The 19,620-nt window shown below is 40.3% G+C and overlaps 1 protein-coding gene across 1 annotated transcript in view; it reads left to right on the forward strand.

Moving 5' to 3' along the window:
- Positions 1–9,815: 9,815 nt before the first annotated feature.
- DCT (dopachrome tautomerase) overlaps positions 9,816–19,620 on the forward strand; it is a gene marked incomplete at both ends in the record, with an annotated part of 33,205 nt that continues 23,400 nt past the window's right edge. The window contains one exon of the mRNA XM_083361301.1: positions 9,816–10,200. Within this exon, the coding sequence (XP_083217427.1) occupies positions 9,816–10,200 (385 nt within the window). The remainder of the gene's footprint in view (positions 10,201–19,620) is intronic.

Raw genomic sequence — 19,620 nt, forward strand, 5'->3', positions numbered from 1 at the left:
TATTTTCTCCATAGCATGTTCATGGTCAAAACAAAATTATGATTGCAATTTGGAAACGGTCCAAAACTAACCCTCCTACAGAAAAAGCTTAAATAAAAATTCTATCTGTTGTACTTAATAGATCTACTGTAGACTTCTGGGGTATGGACAAGATCTCTTTACTCTCCTACCATCATGTAGGAGATATAGGAGTATAGCCAGCCGTACCAACAGGCTGAAAAACAGCCTTTATCCGTGGGCTGTTAGGCTTTTGAATGGGATATAATCTCTGAACTTATGCAGAATTGACTTGGGAGGCCGGTGTGTGGCGTAGTTGGTTCACATGGTGTGGTAGGATGGAGGGTTTGTTGTCACTGTGTGTTGGGGGGAGGGAGCACGGGGGGGGGAGGCTCATCTAATCTCAATGTACACATGTACTTGGACAATAAAAGTTTATTAAATGTTCAAATAATCTTGCAACAGTGATTAAGTGGTTTCCAAGGATTAAAATAGCTGCAAGAAGTAACCTGTGATGCCTGAGGTAAAAGCAGCAGGAAAATACTCCCTAAACTCTTGGCCCAAATGCCAGTTGTACTCTCTTTCATCATCCCCAGCCATAGCATCGACGATAGGTATACTGGTTCAGAATGTCATCCAGGTTTTCATAATTACAAAGTTAAATTCAAGCCTGAAAACACTTCTGGAATAAAAAACATTTCAGCCAAGCTGAAATGGAAAACAATTAATGGAAGAAGTTGATATTCTCATTTTTTACTTGGGTTTCAATATATCTAACTGCTGGTACTTGGCTGAGTAACTCTAGAGCTGAAATTGCTCAAAGAATGATACAGTACAGTAATTTGCTGGTTTTGTGTGTATATTTGTCCTTTTTAAAAGAAAAGTGAGTGGTCATTGTGTGTGAAATCCACTAACCTCCAATGGAACTGAATCCAGCATCTGAATGAATTATGGGGAAAAGCTTTAAAATTTAAAGATGTTAATGTAATGTTGAATTATGTACCAAAGCTTGGAATTTTTATGAGGAATTATGTTCTATTAGGCCAGGTTGGGGAATAAAGAATCACAGTAATTGGAAATGTAATATTATTCCAGATGTCAAGAAATGGTTTTTGGAAATGTATTTGATTTTAAAAAGGCAATATTTTCTTCCAATTGATGGATGCAGCTATACATGTGTTAATAAAAGAGCAAGTAAGTAGAGACTGTCATATCATACATAATATTTTGCACAGATACTACAGTAGTGTATTCACTAGCAAACCAGGCAACTGTTGGCAATTATAAAAATATATAAGATAAATTTTCATCCTAATTTGTATTTTTAGTTGGTTTCTTTTTTAAAAAAAATATGGATGATTTTGTTATATACACATGAAATAAAATTAGTTTCATTGTCATTCTTTACAGCTACCCATTGTCAAGATTGTCTAGAGCAGAATTTCTCAACCTCAGGAACTTTAAGCTAGCGAACCCTCCCTTCCATTAAGCACTGGCTGGGGAATTCTGGGAATTGTAGCCCACTCAGCTTAAAGTTTCTGAGATATTCTGCTCTAGAGCAGGGGTCTTCAAACTTGGCCCTTTTATGACTTGTGGACTTCAACTCCCAAAATTCCTCAGCCAGCGTGCCTGGCTGAGGAATTCTGGGAGTTGAAGTCCACAAGTCATAAAAGGGCCAAGTTTGAAGACCCCTGCTCTAGACGATCTTGACAACTGGTGGCTGTAAAGAAGGACAATGAAAGTAATGTAATATCTGTAATGTAAGACAGCCCCCACCAGATCGTTGGATTATCTTGCCTGGAGAGCGAGACGCTCCGAGAAGTAGGCGGTTGAAGGGAGGGCCTGATAGACGAACTTCTTGCTCTCCGCCCAAAAGGTAAACATCTTGCTAGGAACATCTTGCAAGAGACTGAGCAAGGACGGGGGCGGAGAAGCGCCCTGTGGACATGGACGGGGACAATGCAGCCGATTTCATGCACCGAGATTCAGATGGAAAAGCAAGTTCTTTTGCTCAAGAGGAACATTTTCCATTGCTCTTATATGACCCTTCCTGCATAAGAATACAGCTGCGGTTCCATTGCAACTTGCAGTGATACTTAATTCAAGACTGCTAGTGGTAGAATTCGGATGGCTAGAACTGTTCTCCGAGTTATTATATTTATACCCGTGCCAATTGTGCCATTTGTTTTTACTGGCTAAACGAGGCAGTAGGGCTAAGCTGTGAGATTTGTATCATGAATTTGAGAATCTTCTAAAGAACGTGAGTTTCCAGATAGCCCGTGTCTTTGCAAGCGTTGGGAAACCAGCCTTGCAAAAAAAACAACAGCAAAACCCCGAGTGATTTGCAACTGTTGGCATGCAAATTGTTATTAGTGGAAGAATCAGCTAATTAAGGAGAAGTTGCGCTGGACGAAACAATATCCAATTGTATATACATTTTACATATATATATATAAAGTATATATTATATTAAGTATATATTATTTTAGGTATAACGTAGAGATCAATAAATTCAGCAGAAAAGAATCAAGTTTTTTTTAGTTCATCTGGAAACAATGTTGACCAACTGCCGAAATAGCTCAGTTGGGAGAGCGTTAGACTGAAGATCTAAAGGTCCCTGGTTCGATCCCGGGTTTCGGCAATTGCTTTTTTTCCCCCTTTTCTAAACAAGGATGTTTCTTTCCAACTTCAACCTGATTGCAGAACAGTCGCGTGTAACCCCCGTGGATCGGAGGAATACAAGTGAAGGAATTATTGCTGCTTTTTCCCACAAGGTTTTAGGTGCATAATAGGAGGAAGGAAAAAGGACCGTGCGGGTGGAGGGGGGGGGAATGGGGAGAGAGAGAAAAGGAAGCAGAACTGCCTCTGAAAATACTCAGAAGGACCCAGCAGCCTATCCTGATTTTTGAGATTACAGCAGGAGAAAATATAGGATATTAATTCATTTTCCGCCTTTCTCACAACCCCTGTTCACCTGTAATCTTGCATTGGAGACTTCACCTTTAGTTCAAAAACGCGACTTGCTTCTATCGTTAACTAAGTTCTCTGGTGTCCCCAGTTTGGCCTGGAGCTGATGAGAGCCTGATCCCTGAATCTGAGATAACAGACACTTTTACATTCCTAAACCAGAGGGCCCAAAGCACAACAGGCTTCTTTGCTTACATCACAACCCTTTGTAGGTTAGTTAGGGTATTAAAATATCACTGTCTTCATATTTGCTCACCAGATATTTTACTGAATCTCCCCGCCCACCCACCAATTATGCTTCCAATTATGCATTTTTTTAAAAAAAAGCTTGCAGCAAGAAAATGCTGAATGAAAAATAATTATTGCAAAACGGTGAAATGAGCATCCTCATAATCCAACATTATCAAACATGAAGCAATGAGCGATGAGCTGTCAGGTTAAACCAGGAGTAGGCAACCTCGGCTCTCATGGACTTCAACTCCCAGAATTCCTGAGTCAGCATAGAGTGAGCGCCTGTTACTCGTCCCAGCTTCTGCCAACCTAGCAGTTCGAAAGCACGTAAAAATGCAAGTAGAAAAATAGGGACCACTATGGTGGGAGGGTAACAGCGTTCCATGCGCCTTTGGCGTCTAGTCATGCTGTCCACATGACCACGGAGATGTCCTCGGAGAAGCACTGGCTATTCAGCTTTGAAACGGAGATGAGCACCGGCCCCTAGAGTTAGAAACAACTAGCACACATGTGCGGGGGAACCTTTACCTTTAAGCTACTTTCTGATTAGTCCATATCACGGGAGGTCAATAAATCTGGTGCCTGATTGGTTTCTCGCCCAAGAACACAGGTTCCTGACTGGCCCACCTTTGATCCGGGCTGTTCATTGGTTTTTTGTGTAGGAGGTCTTTTGATTGATTTGATTTTCTAGAATTCCAAGCTAGTTGGTTCCATATCAAGCTCCGTGACTGCTGGCTGAGGAATTCTAGGAGTTGAAGTTCACTCATCTCAAAGTCGCTGAGATTTAGAAACAGCTTTTTAGGTACAGTGTCTGAAGAGTACTACGTAGCTCCCTCTGTCTCCTCTGCAGGCTGAGCACATTCCTCGAAGGGACTTCATTTCCACTCCCCTCCCCATCCTGGCAGCCTTCAAGTGAGGCATCCCTTTCACATGAATTCTGGTACTGCCAAGTCAGGTTTCCCTACACACCCTCTCTCCTTGCTTTCTTTCTAAATGCAACTTGGGCCTATTCAAGGCTGTCTAGGTTCTTTTGAAACGTTGCTTTTTCTGAAAACGTTAGCCACTTCTGCTTTTGTGTCAGTTGCAAATCTGGTAATCATCCCTTTAAGCCCAAGGAGAGATTCAACCTAGAAATAAGGATAATTCCGACAGTGAGAACAATCGACCAATGGAACAGATTGCCTTCAGAAATTGTGGGAGCTTCATCACTGGAAGCTTTCAAGAAGAGACTGGTCTGCCATCTGTCAGAAATGGTGTAGGGCAGGGGTGACCATGGTGAGTTTGACACCTGTAGTGTAGAGTCTCCTGTTTGGGCGGGGGTGGGGTAGGGTGGTTGGACTACATGACCTACAAGGTCCCTTCCAAATATTCTATTCTATTCTATTCTATTCTATTCTATTCTATTCTATTCTATTCTATTCTATTCTATTCTATTCTATTCTATTCTATTCTATTCATTCCATTCCATTCCATTCCATTCCATTCCATTCCATTCCATTCCATTCCATTCCATTCTATTCTATTCTATTCTATTCTATTCTATTCTATTCTATTCTATTCTATTCTATTCTATTCTATTCTATTCTATTCTATTCTATTCTATTCCTTCATTTTGTTAATAAAATGTTGCATCAGTGCAGAGACCACAGACCTACACCACCTAGGTCAGTACTGCTCTCTAAATAGAGCCATTTATGAAAGCCTCTGGTCATTCAGCAAATCATAACCCATCTAATAGTTGCATTTTTCTGTTCCACATTTAGCATTTTATTTAATTAGATTATCAAGCAAGACTTTGTCAAATGCTTTGTTGATGTCAAGGTACATTATGTCTATGACCTTCCCCCACTCTATTAAGCATGTTAGCTTGTAAAGGCCGATATTAATCTTGCGTAATTTATTTGTGGTAGTTCTTGTAAATTGTTGCAGTCCTACCCAAGTGCTCACAAACCAGATGGATCCACAAACCTGGATCGTTCTCCTTCCCTTTAGGCATTAGAATGTAAAATACATTTACATTCTCTGCTATCCTGCTGTGGCTCATTGGATTTGTTGTACTTGTATTCTATTTCTTGAAGGTCTGTCACTTAAGAAAGGGACATGATTCTTTTACTTGTCTCAGCTAGATCCAGTGGTGTGCTAGAGCCAACATACATTAGCATTTGAGAGCCGATTCTTAAATTTTCTGGGATTTTGTGAGCCAGTTGAGAGCAGAGCTGAACCACAATGGCCACTGTGCCAATCAGCTATTCTGCAGCTACTGTCATGGTGAAGGGCTGTGAAGTTAATAGAACCAGTTTTTATACATTTATCAGTACATCACTGGCAAGATCTCATGGGTTTTAATTAAATAATTGGATGCATTTGGGTACACTGGAGTAACTCTTTGATCCATGTTGATAGCAGAAGCTATTAACTAGAAGAATAGTGAATTCTACTTTGGGAGGGAGTTTTTATAATTATTTTAACATAATTTTTAAATAGTTTCAAGCAATTTACTGGAATGTTGTTCATGCAAAAATTCCAGCTGGGAATATTTGGTCCTAAACTGCTATTGTCTCTAGCAATGGGCTCAAATGACGTGCAAAATCAGATTGCTCAGTTCCCTAGCATGTCAACACTTTGAGATGTGAGTTATACCAAGTGCCTTCAGGAGTTCTATGATCTCTCCCCTCATGTTTGAAAATGTCATTTTGAATGAGTGTATATGCTGAGAATATGCCATGTGACTTGGCAGGATGAGGTTCAAGGTATAAATAAACATTTCTGGAAAGCCACAACAGAGACTATGGATCCCATCACTAAGCATCATAAGCTTGCAATAAAAATACTGATTTCCTGTAAATAGGTTGCCCTCCTTATTTCATGAAAAGCTTCTTTAAAATAATAATAAAAACATCAATAAAAATTCAAACAACCTTAAATTTGAGAAGAGGAAAAAAAGGAGTTTTTCTTTCGCAGATTAACACTACTGATGGCCCTGACCCAAAGTAACCTCCCCATCGCAAGCCTCTCTCTGATGTCTCACACCTGACCCACCACGAGATCCTCATTTGATACACCCACACTTGAAGCTCTTGTAAACAGCAGAACACTGGCACAGACATCCCCTAAACTAGGGGTGTCAAACTGCCGGCCCGCGGACCGGTTGCATCATATGGAGGCCGCGCCCACCCCAGCTCTGGCAATGCAAAAAAAGGCACGATATGTTGTGATGCGGCGAGTTTGACACCCGTGCCGTAAACACTGCTGAAGATGTTACCTAGCCTGGTGATGAAACATTTGGAAACCAACCCAAAAGCTTGGAGAACAAACCTTCACCCTCATCCTACACCTGAGCTATAGATATTTGCCACTATTGCAAACAAAAACAAAATTTGAGTTATTGCTGAATAGCATCTGGAAAAATTTGTTTGATATCCTCCAATCTTTACCCTAGCACAGGGGTGTCAAACTGCCAGCCTGCGGGCCGGATGCATCATGCCAAAATCATGCCCACTCCAGCTCCGGCAAAGGGGAAAAAGTCACGATACGTTGCAACACATCATGTGACATTACAAGTTTGACACCCCTACTTTAACATGATGAAGTAATCACAAGAAGCTTAACCGCACTGCAGTAGTTAAGGAATCACTCCTGCAGTGTACAGCTTGTTTGTGACCTGCATTTATTGAGAGTAGTAGTGGTGGTGGTAAATCAATGAATGTTGAAGCAGATAGATAGTTTGAACACCACTGATAATGGGAGTTATTTTCCTGCAGCAGTGTTTCTCAACTTTGGCAATTTTTAGACGTATGGACTTCAACTCCTAGAATTCCTCATCCAGAATTCTAGAGGGTAAGAGGAACTTGGGAAGTCTGGCTTTAAGAGTTGCCTCGGTGAGAAGTTGGAAGTTTAAACCTAAGAAAATGTTTAGGTTTAATTTTATTTTATTTAGTGTATAGCAAGAAGTAAGACATGTTCTAAAACTAAAGAAACCAGGTGATGACCTCTTTTAACCTAATTAACATAATAAAGTTAATTCAATTCTTTGTTTAAATGTTAATAAAGAGCCTGTACTGGTCTCTATCTTTTACACTCCACATAGGCACATTATTTTTATCAGGGCTTTTTTTGTCATAGAACGCTGAGAACGGAGTTCCGGCACCTTTTTTGGATGGAACCTTGTAGGGTAGGCAAGGTGGGTTGTATGATGTGTGAGTTCCGGCACCTTTTTCTTTTACAAAAAAAAGCAGTGATTTTTATAGTTGTCCTTGCTTTCTATTTCTTCTTCTTTTCCCCCTCAAAATAAAAAAAGAGTACCATAACTCTAACCCATAACAGGTTTTGACATTTTCTTTTAAGAAAATATTCCTATTGGTACCAAAATGATAAAATACAAAATAAAACATAATAATGAACAGAATAAAAATAAAACACAGTGCAGGAATAAAGTAAAATTAAAATATGCATAAAAATTAAAAGGAATTCTGCCTGCTCCTGCCCACTTTGAGCTGGTGGAGGTTATTCCTCACCTATTTATATACTGCTAAACCTCTTGTTTCTGGGCGAAGTGTGCTTTGTAGGGCAACAATTTTTAAACCAAGGTACCCCCCAATGGGCTAAGGTGACCAAAATCCTGAACCTATGGGACTGAAATTTAGCAACTTTTATACAACATTTTATGATACAAAAATTAACATAGAGCATTTTATGACATCATACAAGTGTCATAAAACTTTTCTGAAGGTCGTCTATAGTATAGCTAGATGTGCCATATGCTGTATCAATTGAGGAGGAGCCAAAATAGTGACCCATTAGCAGCTTCTGAAATAAGCTCCTGATTTGCAACAGAGTCTTGACCTCAACGCTTCTGGCTTAACTCAACATCCCCTAAAGGCCACCCAAGAACTCAGAGCAGCCCCAGCAGCTGGTTACTGGAACCCATAAATTTAACAAGGCAGAAAAAAGATGAGGATTGACTCTTATTTTCCCACCGCTACATTAGAAGCTCTGCCATTACTGAAGACATTGAGGAATCTGGTAAGAAAATATCTCTGAAACCATGACCCAAACATCAACATGCAGGACTTTAACCATGCTCCACACTGGTATATGTCATATATGTGTATGTGTATGTGTATATATGTTTGGGTGTGTGTGTGTGTGTGTGTGTGTGTGCCTGTCTAGCTATCTTTAAAACTTTATTGAAAATTTTAAAAACAATACAGACATACAAAATAAAATAGAGCAAAAAAGGAAAAAAAGAAAAACTAAAAGAAAAAAAAAGACTAAAAGTATACAAAAGAGTAGCCGATGCTGTAATTAAGAGAGAGAAAAAGGTATAATTTCAGTCTTCTTTACAGCAGGTATAAATATAATCAAAAATTAGACCCCATTTCTAAAATTACATCTTGACTTTCTTTCTTTCCAACCTCAAATCATAATAATAAGTTTGCAGTTGCTGCCATCTTGATTTTTTCCCCCACTGCCCCTACAGATGCTATGAAAGATTTTTTTTGTCTATTTCACATTAAAAGTAATCAGGAAGACAATCAAAAATATCATTTGAATATACTCTGACTTTATTTAAATTCAGGACTGTTTACTTTTTAAATATACTTGGCCGTTACAGAACAGGAGGACCCTCAGGATGATCTTAGGATCCTTGCAGAGGCATTACCACTGTAATTATTGATCTCATTAACATTTCTATACTGCTTTTTCTCTTAGGGCTGCCCAGCATGATTTACAAGAAAACAATAAAACAAATCTCAAATTAATTCATCATAATAAAACTAAAAGTATTTTAAAACAGGAAGTGCACAACAATTGTTTTTCAAAACTACCAAGAAACAAACTGGCAGGCAATCTAAGAATTGGGACCTGGTGTACTTTTCATCCACAGATGCTTAGGATCAGAGGCATATCTCCCTTTTATATGAACAAATGCAGCATGGGGCCCCAGAAAAGAGTTTCCTAATTGGGACAGAGATGCCCAAAAGGTGGTTACGCAAAGCCACCAGTGGATCCCCTGCAGGCTTCTTCCCAGCTGATCTCCACGTAGGCTTGGAAGTGAATGGCTGAAGGGGGTCTTTCAAAGTCTTCTGCAAAGTGATAGTTCATGATCCCTTTAAAGTGTTCAGAGTGATTTATAATATCCAAATTACATCTGTTTGGAGGTCTAGATTTTTCAATCCATTACAAAAGTCTCAAAGAAAATTTCCCCCCCTCAGGCCACAGCATGAAGTCTAAGGCTACGTTCTCACAAATCACTGAGCAGAAGAAAAGATGAAGCAGTGGAAATCAAAGATGTTTTGTCTCCATCACCCAGCACTTTCCCCCCACCCCACCAGCATTCCATGGGTTTCTTTTTGCTCCTAATGTCATGTGCTAATCATAAGGGTTTTCAAAAGACTAATCCTTTTAATTAGGGTTTACTGACCCCCACGTATAAAACCTTAATTTATGGCCTCTTGGCAAACAACAAAGAGCTAAATTGCTTGCCTATTAACCACATTCAATCCTGGGAATCTTGGATTAAGCAAAGACCCCCGGAGGTTAAACGAATTGCAGTGAGAAGGAAAAATAGTTTCTTGGGTCAGTTCAAATGGGGATTGTTCATCAGCTGTAGACGGCTAATGACAATCTCTTCACCTATCTTGCATTCAGAACCACAGCACAGTTTTGCAGGCTCTGGAAACGAGATCTTGATGGCATTCCTACTGCCAGGTGAGAGGTTGCTTTGCCTGACACTTTTTGCATATCTGAGCCTTGTTGGGCTTCCGGAGACAAAGGCCCAATTTCCGCGGGTGTGCATGACTGTAGAAAAGCTGCAATCCAAGGAGTGCTGCCCAGCTTTGGGGTTGAATCCGAATAATGTGTGCGGTTCACAGCAAGGCAGGGGCACCTGTCAGGAGGTACAGGTAGACAGAAGGCCCTGGAGTGGGCCCTACACTCTCCATAATGTGGATGATCGGGAACAATGGCCCTTGAAGTTCTTCAACAGGACTTGCCAGTGTACAGGTGAGAAATAAAAGGGAAGTTCTCCAGCTGTTTTATGATTAAAGCTCTGATGCTAGCAGGGAAATTTAGAGTTGTAGTTCAGGTACCTCTAAAGTATTGCTAGGCTGGTCACTGTTCTCTGTGAAAAGATCCCTACAGAGAATCTTAATGTCCTCTTTACTTGATGCCACTTACCAGTTTTGAAGCTCGTGTAGGTAAAACTATATACTTTGAGCAATCTAAATACCTCTGATAAGCTTTACTAATTGGCTTGGGTATTATTTTTTTCTGACTGCCCACATTCTAAAAATGTTAGCAAAGCACATCAGGAAAATATTTTGCATTGTCTATTTAATAATGTGATCACTCCTTAGTAGGTATGTCCTTCATTGGATGTCAGCGTTTGAGAGATTTTCCCTTTTAGGCAATTTGGTGTCTATGAGAAGTGTATATTTTGCAAGGGGGGAGGACATTGCCTCAAGTGACACGTACGGGGGCATACTCCAAGGAGAATTGGTGACAAAAACAGAAAATAATTTCATTTACATTTAATTCGTTACATTTAATGTTAATGGGATTACTTTCTAGGTAGGTATTTTAACATTTCCCCTCTTTTGTCAGATTAAAAATTGCAATGCAGTTACATCATTTGAAGTCCCTGTGGGATATGCCCAAGTCTCTGGTGATCAATGTTTAATGCACAGGATAGTAAAAAAGTTTCAAATTGCAACCAGTTGCTTCAGAAAGTCCTACTCACCAAACAGCTAGAACAGTTTCCAGCAAATGTTCTTATTTTTTTATTTTTTTAATGTTTTATTGATTTTCCAATTTAAATTTAAGTATTTAAAAAGCAACGTGGCTGCTGAATTAATCAATATTTCAATGACATACAAGTATCTTTAGTACAAGTCTGAAATACCACATTAAATATTTCCTCTCTTTTCCCCTTAGCATTTACTGTCTCATGTTTAAACTAATACAATTCTTATATCAATTAAATAAAAATAACATTCTTACATTTATCAATAGTTTTTAGCTTATACATATCCTGGTTATTTTAACATTCAGTTTTTATAGACAATCAATGTCCTTATTAGTTTTTCCCAATTTTTAGTTTTGTATTAATATTTAAGTTTAACATTTAATATTTATAATTTCCAAGTGTTAAGTATTTGAATATATTCAATGTCTCACATCATCTAATTAATAATACAGTATAACATTCTTATTTTCTATTAATTTCCAAATGTCTTAAATTTAGTAACCAAAATTTCTTTTGTTTCAACATCAAATACTATCCTGGTTATTTTAACATTCAGTCTTTATAGACAATCAATGTCCTTATTAGTTTTTCCCAATTTTTAGTTTTGTATTAATATTTAAGTTTAACATTTAATATTTATAATTTCCAAGTTTTAAGTATTTGAATATATTCAATGTCTCACCGTCTTACATCATCTAATTAATAATACAGTATAACATTCTTATTTTCTATTAATTTCCAAATGTCTTAAATTTAGTAACCAAAATTTCTTTTGTTTCAACATCAAATACTTCCTCTCTTTTTCTCTTAATGCCTACTATCTCATATTTAAGCTAGTACAGTTCTTATTATATCAGCTAAGTAAAAACATGTTTATTAAATTTATCAATAGATTTTTAGCTTATATATATCTTAATTACTTTTACATTCAACATTTATAAACAAATCAATATTCAAATTTAACTTTTAATATCTATACTTCCAAATTTTAAATGACCAAAGTTTTCTTTATCTCAGTTCATAACAAATATGTAGTATTTGTAGTATTCAAAGTACACATCTTGTCTATTTGAGTATATTCTATTTTAATCCTCACTAATAAGTCAAAATCCCAATTTTCTTCAGCCTTATTGTAGCTTTCTTTCTTTGCCAACTTACCTTCCATATCCGTGCTTTTAAGTCATCAAATAGATCTCCCTCTGTTATTATATAGTTTGAGATAAAAGAGGCCATTGAGTTGCCATTTTTTGGGAAGGGCTAACAAATCATCTCTCTATTCTTCCATCTCAACATAGTTGTCCTGAAATGTTTATCTTCCCTTCGGTCTGTTCTTCTTCTTGATCTTCAGGTTTCTTCTGGTTTATATAGAGTGCCTTTTCCATTTTCAGTGTTGTCCCTTTTCTGGCTTTCCCATTAACTGTGTTTGTTGATCAGTTGAATCTTCTATCATAGTATTTAATTGTTCCACTTCTATTATATTCTGTGTAGTTGATTCTTTAGTTGTAATCAAAGTTTGGGTTTGTATATCTAGGTTGACATCTTGTTCTTTTCTGTAGCTTCTTATTTCATCAGAAGCTATAAGAATAGTTTCATAAATTGCTTTCAACATAAAGGGAATCTGTTTCTAATTTTCATCCATGTTCCCTTAGTGGTATGTTAAATTAAAAGCTTTACAATCAAAGAATGAAAATAGTTTTCTCACTAAGTATAGAACACAGCTGAGCTTCTCACAGCTGATATTTGCCAAGGTTGCAAAAGTCTTACCTATAGTGTGGGCTTCAAGCAAAGCCTCTTTTAGACAATAACAAGTTGTAATATCAGGTGGTGCTGGAGAAGACTCCTGCGAGTTCCTTGGACTGCAAGGCGATCAAACCGGTCAGTCCTAGAGGAGATCAACCCTGACTGCTCTTTAGAAGGCCAGATCCTGAAGCTAAAACTCAAATACTTTGGCCACCTAATGAGAAGGAAGGACTCACTGGAGAAGAGCCTAATGCTGGGAAAGATTGAGGGCAATAGAAGAAGGGGACGACAGAGAATGAGGTGGCTGGATGGAGTCACTGAAGCAGTAGGCGTGAGCCTAGATGGACTCTAGAAGATGGTAGAGGACAGGAAGGCCTGGAGGAACGTTGTCCATAGGATCGCGATGGGTCAGACACGACTTCACAACTAACAACACAACAACAACAATATCAGGTTTAGCCATAAGATGTTGCCCATACTGTTTAAGTTTTATTTTAAGTCCAAAATTTTTATAATCCTTTTTTCCAATTTTACTTCTTTTTTTGTAAGTAAAAACCCAAATCTTCAATAAGAATAAGAAATCTTTTAGTCCTCAAATTTTAGAAAGATAGAAATCCAGTTAGAATCAGGTTATTCTTTCAGCGTTTTAAACTCCCCTGGTTAGTCAGTCCCTGCTGTTTTTAGAGGGTGGGATAGAATTTCCCTTCCCCCTCTCCACAGGGGAAAAAATACTTTGGGTAGCTTATACAGGTGGAAAAAATATTTAGGACTGAAGAGAGGTTCAGATCTCACCCAGTCTCATCCGCGCTGCTTTATAGTGCTTCTACCTTGTTCTTCAACATTTCTCGTGTTTCTATTATTCCTATATTGATCCTGTGATTTCTTTGCTGTGTCCTGTATCCTATATCCTCCATATTACATTTTTATTTTGTTTCCCCCCACCTTTATTCTATGCTTTTCAACATTCTCTACCCTTTCTTCTTCCCTTTGGTCACGCCTAGACAAAGTTATTTCAGTGTCTAGATTGTCTCACTTAGCAGCTGATCTTGATGGTGTCCAGGTTTGGTGCGATGGCTTGGTCTGCTGCTACTTAGAGGGGTGGTGGTGGTGGTGATCCTTATTGCTCCTCTTGCAATTGAACTATCCAGTAATGGTTGGCAGTGCTCTAGGTGTCATTTCACCTTCCTGAATTGGGATGCCAACCTCTCTGATAGGCTGCAATGCCAATGTTTCAGACCTCCTTAAACTTGGTGTTATGTATTGGGCTTGTGGTGTTACACCACGTGCATTGCTGAAGGAGCTAATGGCTTTCCAGCAACCAGAAAGGCTGTCCCCGGTCCTGCAATTGGTCAGCCCCAGGCGGCAAGGGTAGGTTCAAACCTATTGGCTGCCACCTAGGGGCTAGGCTATATATTCTGGTTCCAGCCCAAGCTCCAGTATGGTTTCAGCAAGAATAAAAGAATGAGTTTTCCTGTACTCAGCTTCGTGTCATCATTCCTGCTCACCAGAGCCCACGACTTAACAGTGGCAACGAGGATGGGATCCTGCTTTGCCATTTAAAGGGCTGAAGTCAACGAGGGGTCGGCAGTACATGCTGGAGGAAAGAGGCATTCCCCCTCTCTCTAGGCTGGCTAGTAAGCCATGCTAGTGGCCGCGTGCTCAGAAGACGCATTCCCTGAGCATCGAAGCAAGATCCGAAGAACGCAGGAATCTAAGGAAGATGCCAAAGGTCGGCAAACTAAGAGAGTTTGATGTGAAGTATCCAGAAGAATGGCCGTCTTACCTCTCGCAAGTAGAGAACTACCTAAGAGCAAATCAAATTGCAGAGGAAGGCCTAAAGGCCGCCACATTGCTTTCCGTGTGTGGCCCAGCAACTTTCGACCTAGCAGAGAACCTTTTCGCGCCAACGGCCATCAAAGCAGTATCATATGCAGACCTTAAGAAGAAGCTGACCGTGCACTTCCAGCCCAAGATGTCAGAGATGGTGTGGCATTTCAAATTTGACCAAAGAGTGCAGTTACCCGGGGAGACAGCTTCGGAGTTTATGGCGGGCCTAAGGCAGGCCGCATGCCTTTGCAAGTTCTCAAATTTAGAAGAATGACTAAGAGACCAGCTCGTCTGTGGCCTTCGGGATAGAACCCTTCAGCAGAGACTGTTTGCTAGACCCAATCTCACATTCTCCAAGGCACAGGACGATGTCATGGCCAACGAAGCTGCTGGGGGTGCAGGGCAGACAGTGCAGCCCACCAAACCTTCAAAGGTTGAAGATTCTGTCCATCTTGAGGTCGCCAAATCCGTCAGAGAATCGTCAGAAGATGAAGAACCCAAAATCAACAAGCTCCAAAGGCAACCAAACGGGCAAAACCATGGTAACTACCAGCGAGAGAACGATTACAAGGCAGTTCTCTTACCTAGATGCATGGCGTGCGGAGGCAACCATCTTTGCACCAATTGCAGATTTCACTCGGCCACATGTAGAGATTGCAGAAGGACAGGCCACATCATGGTGGTTTGCAGAGCCTGCCAGAGAGACAGGCCACTCAAACACCAATCGGAGGGACCGACTAGGAGAGGTACTGGGGCCCAGTGTCCAGTTAGTGTGGGGTTCTTCAGAAGCCGGAGAAGTGTTTGCCGCACCGGGGCTTGACGCCCCCTCAAGCCTAAACTTAAGCTCTTGGTAGAGCTACAAGGAGTTCCATGTAAGATGGAGTTGGACTCCGGCTCTGCAGTATCGATCATTTTGCAAGACACATTTGACTTCGTGTGTAGGCGCGGTAACAATTGGGCTAAACTAAGACCCTCAGATATCATTTTAATGGATTTTCAGAATGCTCACATTAAAGTTAAGGGTGAGGCCACATTATTGGTAAAATCTAAAGGGTTTTGGGAGCACCTGGATGTAATAGTAGTACGAGGCCAAAGAACGAGTCTTATTGGACTTGATTGGTTTGATGCTTTAGGTATTCAGATTACTGACATTAACAGGACACAAACTACAGACTTCATGACTGTCTGCGAAGAATACGCAGATGTTTTTGATTCAACCCTGGGGACATACACTCGCCCGCCAATTTCTTTTAAGTTAGATCCTAACGTTGTTCCAATTAGGGTTAAACCTCGCAGGGTCCCCTTTGCCTTAAAGCACAAAATTGATTCCGAAATCGATAAGCTTGTAGAACAGGGTGTGTTACAGCCTGTTGATGGGGGGGGGAGTGGGAAACTGCTATTGTCACCCCACTGAAGTCCAACGGGGAAGTTCACATTTGCGCTGATTATAAATGCACATTAAATAAGGTGTTCAAACAACATGCTTACCTGGTTCCTGTAGTCAGGTTCAAACCTATTGGCTGCCCCCTGGGGGCTAGGCTATATATTGTGGCTGGTTGCAGCCCAAGCTCCAGTACGGTTCCAGCAAGAATAAAAGAATGAGTTTTCCTGTACTCAGCTTCGTGTCATCATTCCTGCTCACCAGAGCCCATGACTTGGCACGCCTCCTGAGAGTATTGGCTACTCTGGGTGGTTATTCACTTCACCAAGGTCATGGCTTTAATGCCAAGTGTTCTTCTAGGATGCCTCAATGCTAGAACTGCCCCTGCCACATTCCTCTCCCACTCACTGGCCATGTTTCTAGCTGCCTTTGTTGCCACAGTACTTCTAAGGTCTCTCTTGGTGTCTTATGGACCTTCTCAGAGCCATCAGTACTTTTTTCCTTTGCAGCCAGACCTTTCCTGAAAGCCCAGTGAGGGAAGGAATCAAGAACAAGACATTGAGATGTCTCATCTGCACTAAGTGTTGTTGTTAGTTGTGAAGTCATGTCCGACCCATCGCAACCCCGTGGACAATGTTCCTCCAGGACTTCCTGTCCTCTACCATTTTCTGGAGTCCATTTAAGCTCACGCCTATTGCTTCAGTGACTCCATCCAACCACCTTATTCTCTGACGTCCCCTTCTTCTATTGCCCTCAATCTTTCCCAGCATTAGGCTCTTCTCCAGTGAGTCCTTCCTGCTCATTAGGTGGCCAAAGTATTTGAGTTTCAACTTCAGGATCTGGCCTTCTAAAGAGCAGTCAGGGTTGATCTCCTCTAGGACTGACTGGTTTGAATGCCTTGCAGTCCAAGGGACTCGCAGCAGTCTTCTCCAGCACCATAGTTCAAAGGCCTCTATTGTTTGGTGCTCAGCCTTTTTATGGTCGAACTTTCACAGCCATATATTGCAACTGGGAAAACCATGGCCTTGACTATACACACTTTTATTGGCAGGGTGATGTTTAGTATGCTGTGTAAATTTGCCACACCTTTCCTCCCCATTTCTTGGCTGCAGTCCCCATCTGCGGTGATCTTGGAGCCCACTAAGTACAGAATCTTCAAAACTGGAAGAGGAATTTCCCAGGCTTATTTATAGTGAGCTCATTAGAGTACCGTATTTTTCGGCGTATAAGACGATTGGGCGTATAAGACGACCCCTGACTTTTGAGAAGATTTTCAAGATTTTTCATCTTATACGCCGGCAAATACTTACATGCCAGTTGCCAAGTGTCCGACACAAGCCCGATTCAGCCCTGTCTGATGCAAATGGTGCAAAGCCACGCGCTCTTCCAGGCCAGACTCTGTAAACAGCATGCCAGAAGCCGCAACCACCGTGGGAACTCTGAGTCCCCGCCTTTCGGCAGCCTGCACAACCAAGTGCGATCCGGCTTTGAGATAGCATTTGCAGACGGAGCAGCTGCTGCATCTGGAGCCAAGCCCCGCCCAGGAGACGGTTGGCCAGGTGGGCCCGGAAGATGCGCTAGAGAGCCAGGCTTGGGGCGGCCATGCCGAGGCCGGCTGGCAAGGGCCGCTGCATGGTCTGCGGGCAAGAGGGGAACCAAGTACCGCTGTTCCGCACTCCGTGACTGGGCAAGCAATTATTCCGGTCGGCGTGGGTCAGGCGGTGCCTCGGCAGGAGCAAAGGTGCTCCCTTCCTACTGTCGAGCAGCACGCCTCTCGGGACCGCCTGCCCCTCCTCTTTTCGGGGACCTGACAGCCAGCATTGGAAGCGCCAGCATGGCCAGTCTTACAGAAAGCAACGGCGGCAGCTGCAGTAGCCGCCCCAGGAGCTGACAAGAGTTTGCCCTCCATCACCCGTTCGCCATCGGCCACTTAACCACGGGTCGCCATCGCCTACCTCTATTCACCCAGCGATCCCGCCGTCCAGCAGAAAAGAGAAAAGATCAGAGAGGTGAATAGTATTTTCCGACGTATAAGACGACTGGGCGTATAAGACGACCCCCAACTTTTGAGAAGATTTTCATGGGTTAAAAAGTCGTCTTATACGCCGGAAAATACGGTAACACCTTTGATGCTTCTTTCCACCTTAATGAAGGTGTCATTTATGAGATAAGCTGTCAATGACTCACCCAATCTCTCCTTTTTTCTATTTCTTATTTTATTATTTTAAAAAGATACACAGAAGAGAATAAGGAAAGGAATTAGACAAAATAAAATTATGACTTGCTACATATGAATTATGAAAAGATATCCAATAAACGTGTCTTCCCCTTCACTTCTGTTTGTGTCCCTAACCATGAACTGCAGATTAGACACTGTACTTTACATTATACATTAAGGTTTGCTGCTGGCTTCTGTTTAAGTCCTAGAAATCATATTCCAAATGCCTAAATATTATGGATATCTACCATTAAATTTTGCCATTGCAACATATTCCCCAATTTTAGTCTGCTAATCTATTATTGTCAGCAAGACACACTCTTTTTTTTCTTTTCCAGCATTGTGTCAAATTTGCTCTTTTGTCTTTCTTTCTTTCTTTCTTTCTTTCTTTCTTTCTTTCTTTCTTTCTTTCTTTCTTTCTTTCTATCCATCTATATTTAAATTATGAAAATTTTCATTCATGCTTTCTGGAATTATATCTAATTAAAATATTTATGAATTTCAGTCCCATTTTCAATACGTTTTGGAATATTTTGATATATTTCTTTCTATTTTGAGGTTTTTTTTAAAAAAATATATATAACTACCTTAAGTGATATGTTTTGATAAGTCTTGACAGATTTATGTTTCATCTATAAAACATTTTATATCAATTTTTCCATAAATTATAACTGGAATAAATTTTATTAACTTTTTCTCATGATTCTTCCCATTGGTCCACTGCAAATGTTTTTTTAAAATTTTGCATTCAGGTTATCATGCAGTTTAATTTAGTCTTTCATTATCCACCATCTCTTGGTGATTTATGTCTGTTCCTTCTTCCATTCCTTTCCAAGAAGCCTCACAATCTCACACAAGGAGCAGCAAAGGAAGTGCAGAGGTATTTTCCTGGTCATGTGTCTTTCTTTCAACACAGGACATCCTTTTTCCCCCCCACTTAGGAGCATCATGTGTCCTCTTTCAAATATTGTTGGACTCCAATACCATCACTCATTGTGACCAATCTTGAAGGATTATGGGAATTGAAATCCAACACTATTTGGAGAACATATTTTGCATTCCCTTGTTTTACCCATCCATCTTATGGCCTAGCAGTCAAACATAGTGTCCCAGTAAGGGGACTCTTGTTGTATTTTGATTAAAGCTTGGAGTTGTAAATTATCAAAATCACAGCAGTAAGAATCTTGATATAATGTGCTACAGGTTACAGAAATCCCAAGAAGAGTTAACTTTTCTTTAACTGCAATCATGAGCAAACATGAACATAATAGTTTTATATGCTTACAACTCTAGTTGTTGCCATTAATTCCATGCTAAAGACTGTGTGTATATGGAAATCTTGAACTGCATTATTGCACATGGTGGACCTTATATTACTTAAGTCTTCCATTTTGTAAATCAGGGATAATTAAATCAGACCGTCTGACCTATTCTGGTTTTCTTCTGCTAATACGTCTTGTAAATGATTATTGTTTGAATGTATTGTAGTAAGTTGACTGGTTTAGAATAGAG

This window comes from Vipera ursinii (assembly GCF_947247035.1).
Source record: "Vipera ursinii genome assembly, chromosome: 4".
Classification (NCBI taxonomy): Eukaryota; Metazoa; Chordata; class Lepidosauria; order Squamata; family Viperidae; genus Vipera; species Vipera ursinii.